Below are 5,051 nucleotides of genomic sequence, written 5' to 3'. Positions count from 1 at the left end.
TGCTGGGAACATGCCCACTCAGGAAATCTCTATCCCACACAATGTGTGGTGCCAGTCTGCTGAGCCAAGGCCTGGGGCCCTGGGAGCTACAGCAGGGCTCAGCCTCATAGCAGGATCCTCCCAGCAGCCCAAGACCCTGGGCAACATCAATAAAGGGACAGAAAATGCTCTATTGCCACTAGAGCAAGCTTGGGTACTCCCAAGATTCAAATACTTTTTATTAGACACAGTAGATCCCAAAGGGACCCAGCTTTCCAGGGGAAGGGTCAGGGAAGGAGTAAGAGGTTAAAAGTACAGAAGCTGGACCTACAACTCAGGCTGGGTCCAGTGAGTCCTCAAATAGGCTGAGGAGGTTCCTAGGCTCAAAGGAGGGACAGGAACCCCGAGGAAGCTCTGAGTCCATGTTACTTAGGTCCAGGGCATCCCTGTAAGAAAAGAAGAATGACACTCAGGATCCCAAAACCAACCCTGCCCAGCCCCAACTCTGGGGCCTGCTTACCTTGGTGTGTACCTGCCCCGGGGGGTGGAAGTACTCCTGGCAGCCCGAGTCAGGATGGCCTCTGGGGAGAGCGAAGGCCTATAGGAAGGTAGGCAAAACAAGCAAGGAGGTGAGAAGTGTAGGAGAGCAACCCCACTCAGGTTCTAGCCCTGACGGAGGGATAAGGGCCACAGTCAGGACCATAAAGATGTGGTACACTTGGACAACCTTCAAGCTCTCCCATCTGACTGTGCCCAAAGGCCATTTCTGTTCATTTTCAGAATATAGGCTTTAGCTGAGCTGGATCTCAGGTGAACTTTTGGTAAATGAAGCTGTGCTGGCACTTCCCTTGGGCTACAAAGTGCCCTCAGAGTGAGGGTGACATTATTATAAGGAAGGATTCCTTCGAGAGCTGTGTATTTGGGGCATGTAGCTTTCTTGTGCAGGAGTTTCTTAATTACAGCCTCTCACTTGGCCACCTGAGACTAAGGGCATCCTCTCAGAGTGGGGACTTGCCAGGCTCTAAGAGATTTTTCTTCATCCAGGGAAAGAAAATGCCCTGTTCCTGGGCACTTGCAGCCTCTACTGAGGTGGGGGTGGGTGGGTGTGCCCCTGCCTATCCTGGCAGGTACACTGGCCTTCCTACCACTTACCAGTGTGAAGCTGTGTTGTGGATGGCAGTCACCCCACTCACTGAGTTGAATTCACATAGACAAAGCTGTGACTCCCATACTATGGGCCCACTCCAGGTGTAGGAGCTCTCACTCACCCTATGCTGTCATCATCCCAGCTGCTGGAGAGGCTGCTATCCAGGAGGCTGCAGGGCGGCGAGCCAGGTGGGGTGGCTGGTGGACCTGGGGGCTGCAGCCAGCTGGCAGGGTGAGCTAGGCTGTGCCAAAGCCAGCACAGCAGGGTGAGCAGAGCCTATGGGGAGAGGAAACCTCAAGAAGCCAGGCAGGTCCTGGGGTGGGCGTCAGGTAACATGGCCTGGCACTGTGGCAGCTTACCTGCCATAGAGCCCAGCCTCGACTTAGGGCTTCAGCAGCCATGCACCACAGGATGTTCCAGGGCCTTGGCTGCCTCAGCATGGGCAGGGCCAGCAGGGCCTCAGCCGTGGCCCGCAGCTGGGGGTCAGGCTCCAGCATCATGACAAGGACAGAACGCAGCTCAGCAGACAGACCTGCCCATTGGACAAAGCCATGTCAAAGATTCCAGGGCACTGACTGGGCCCTGAGCCCAGCAGTACCCCTACCACCAGCTACTCCCTGCCATAGGAACTGGTGGCAGCCTGCCACTGGGCCCTCCACTCACCAGCAGTAAACTCAGGAGGCAGGTAGCCCTGGCGCAGCTGCTGCCAGCCCTCTCCACCATGGGGCAGTTCCATGTTGCAGGCTACTTCCAGGATGGTGAGACCCAGACTGGGGACAGGATGGGGACAGAGTTGACTTTGGAACACAGACCCCAATCCCACTGGAGGGTGGGAAGGGCTGTTATCTTCTACCATAAGCCAGGGAAGTGATGAAAGAGGGGTGGGGACTTAAGAGTCGGCTGCAGCAGGGCCGATGAGCTCCAGGCTGGATGGGGACCTTGTTGTGAAGGGTTAATCCTACATCCAGTGCAGCCAACATGCTACTGTAATGGTCCTCCAATACCTCACTGATGGGCACCTGAGTTTCTAAGGTTACTAATGTCATCCTCATTCTGCTGAGATGGTCAGATACAAGTGCTGGAGGCAGGGCAGTGTTGCCAGCATGAAACTGGAACCCAGTGCCTGGGCCTAGTCCCGCTGCTAACTGTGAATTCAGGGTAAGTCCCTTAACCTCACTGCACTGTTCCCTCCTGTACCAGAGTAATAGTCATTCTTCACTTAGAAATGTAAGGATATGGCAAGGCTAAGTGAAGCTACTCCAAAGGGCTTGCTGGTTTTAAGAAGCATGCCAAGGAGATCTCTTGGCTATAAGGCAGACACAGCATCTCTGAGGCCTGAGGCTAAATGTCTTCCTGACCTAGGGCCAGGATGGAGGTCCTCTTCTAGGGAGTCCCTTTCTCTGCTGACCACCGCCATACAAGGGCCACACAACCCCTCCATGTCCTAGCCCTCACCTGAACACATCTGCCGCTGTCCCGTAGGAGCCCTGCAGCAGCTCAGGGGCCATGTAGCGGGGGTCTCCCTCCTGGGCCTCACTGGCTCCAGTGGCACCCAGCTCCACCAGCAGGCCAAAGTCACCCAGCTTACAGCGGCCCCGAGGCCCCAGGAAGATGTTGGCAGGCTTGACATCAAGGTGAACCAGGCCTTGGCCATGCAGGTGGGCCAGAGCAAGCAGAGTGTCTCGAAGGTAGCCCCAGACTTGGGTCTCGGGCAGGCTGGCACCCCAGGTTTCACAGTGTTGCTGAAGGCTGGGCCCGCACAACTCCGTCTGCAGGTACAGGATGCCGCCCTCCTCCCAGGCTCTCTCCAACCGCACGCAGCGCGGATGCTGCCCCACCTTCTCGTGGCCGCCTACCTCAGCCAGCTTGCGGGCCCGGTCCTTGGGACCCCGGAATGGGGACATAGAACGTTTGACCGCATAGAGACGGCCATCTTCCTTGGAGCGCACCTGCAAGAGAAATAGTGCCTGCAGGTGGGGTGGGGGCACAACTGATAGATGCTATTAAGATATCACACATGTGGAGGGGCAACACATCTGTCTTAGAGAGATGCCTGCACATGGTGATATGCTGGAGACCCAGCCATGGAGGAGGCAGGGCAGACCCATGGACTCTGGCCCAGGAGATTCTCTAGAGCACAGTGCTAAGTAGAAACCATGGCTCCAGAACAGGGGCAGCCTGCTCTGCTATGCACAGCTTTCCTCTGGGTAAGATATCTGGTCCAGGGGACTATTTTCCTTGCATTTAATAAAGATAACAAAATTATCTTCAAATAGTATTTGTGCAAGGGAAAGCTACCATTTTTTAATTTTGCAGGGGGTGGGGTACTAGGGATTGAACTCAGGGTTATCCAACCACTAAGCCACATCCGCAGCCCTATTTTGTATTTTATTTAGAGACAAGGTCTCACTGACTTGCTTAGTGTCTCGCTGTTGCTGAGGCTGGCTTTGAACTCATGATCTCCTGCCTCAGCCTCCCGAGCTGCTGGGATGACAGGCGTGTGCCCCTGTGCCCAGCTTCAGAAAGCTACCATTTTAGAGAAAATATAAATGATTAGAAAATGTATTTTAAGGGAAAAAAAAAAAAGTGGCAGGCAGGGGGTAGCCTTCAAGCCTGCCAGAGGGAAGGGTGGCACTGTACTTGGGCTAGCCCTGGGAGCTGTGTAGTGCTTGCCAAGGAACTCAGCACAGCTGAATCCAGCAGAGATGGCAACCAGGGGCACTGCAGATTGTGCCAGACTCTGGACAAGGAGCCAGTGTGCACAGGCAACCCTCAAAGGGCCCTGCATAGAGGTTATGAGAAAGCAGTCAAAACAAAAGCAGAGAAGAGGACAGTGGAGCAGGCTGCCCAGGAGAGGAGAGGGAAGCAAAGTGTCCCACAGATGGACTTAGGGAACTGTCCCGTCTCTTTCCTCACCTTGAAGACTTCTCCATAGGATCCATGGCCCAGGCGGCTGAGCCTCTGGAAGCTCTGCTGAAAAAAGGATTCTGGCCTGCTCGGGTCATACCCAGGGCTCTGCAGGGTTTCTGAAGCCTCATTCCGGAATGACACCCTCCTGGGGTGGGGCTGATGCCAACCCGGGGTCCGAGGAGGAAAGAGACGACTAATTGGGATGCTACCCTTGGCAGGGGGCCGGGGTGGGAGGCTTCGACTGAGCCCCCCAGGCCTCTTGAGGGAGAAGCCAGGCTCTGCATGGCGGAAGTAGGCTGGGACTGGGACAGGGGTGCCACTTAGAGGTGGTGGGGTACCCTCAGCAGGCACAGGCATGGCCAGCACAGGAGGCCCTGGGGGCAGAGAGACGGAGGTCAAGCAGTGTGTCCACTCAAAAAACACCTGGTGCTGTGGCCCCCAAGAGAGCCCAGTCTACACTGCACGCACGTTCTGCTTTCCACATGAAGGCTTCGGGGACTACAAGCACCTGTAGGAAAAGGCAGAGGACAGGCCGTCACACATCTGCATGACATGCTGTCTGCATCTCAGACATGACAGAAAGATGAAATGGAGACCAGAGGCCTATGTCCCTGAGAGTGTCAAGCCCAATGGGGATGTTAAAACCAACGTGTTCTGGAGTCAGAACCTATACAGCCACCACATTGGGGTGGGAGTGGGAGGTCCAGCCTTCCTTTCTTTTAAGACATGAGACAAAAATATCAACACTATCCCTCCCCTCCTCTCCAGTTCTAATACCATCCTTCCTCTCTATCTCCAGGGTAAAAGGCAGAGTTCTTTATTCCTTTCTTTCATTTTCATAGCTGTATTGCCTGAACTGCTCGGTGGAGCTCCACTTCCTGAACAGCAGCTTGAGGCGCTCTGGGGGCCTATCTCCAGAAACACAGGTGGAGCTGGCAAACATTATTCACAAGCAAGTATTGCAAACCTCTGGACATGGTTCTAAGTGCACATAGTAAATGAAGAAACATTTATA

General features: G+C 54.7%; 1 protein-coding gene across 2 annotated transcripts; it reads right to left on the bottom strand.

Moving 5' to 3' along the window:
* Window positions 1-295: 295 nt before the first annotated feature.
* On the bottom strand, window positions 296-4,408 carry Pkmyt1 (protein kinase, membrane associated tyrosine/threonine 1). 2 transcript variants are annotated; one of them, XM_077802750.1, is made up of 8 exons: window positions 4,043-4,189; window positions 2,983-3,075; window positions 2,582-2,875; window positions 1,790-1,896; window positions 1,486-1,658; window positions 1,248-1,402; window positions 512-577; window positions 296-425 (listed from the first exon to the last, which is right to left on the bottom strand). In XM_077802750.1, exons 1-8 carry the CDS (start codon window positions 4,162-4,164, stop codon window positions 314-316), a joined length of 1,122 nt encoding a protein of 373 aa, XP_077658876.1. In that variant the 5' UTR covers window positions 4,165-4,189; the 3' UTR covers window positions 296-313. The 2 variants fall into 2 exon arrangements, with proteins under 2 accessions (XP_077658876.1, XP_026241381.1); XM_026385596.2 differs by having other exon boundaries at window positions 500-577; window positions 2,582-3,075; window positions 4,043-4,408.
* Window positions 4,409-5,051: the final 643 nt, after the last annotated feature.

Source organism: Urocitellus parryii, chromosome 9, assembly GCF_045843805.1.
Source record: "Urocitellus parryii isolate mUroPar1 chromosome 9, mUroPar1.hap1, whole genome shotgun sequence".
Classification (NCBI taxonomy): Eukaryota; Metazoa; Chordata; class Mammalia; order Rodentia; family Sciuridae; genus Urocitellus; species Urocitellus parryii.
This window is presented reverse-complemented; position numbering and strand designations above follow the sequence as displayed.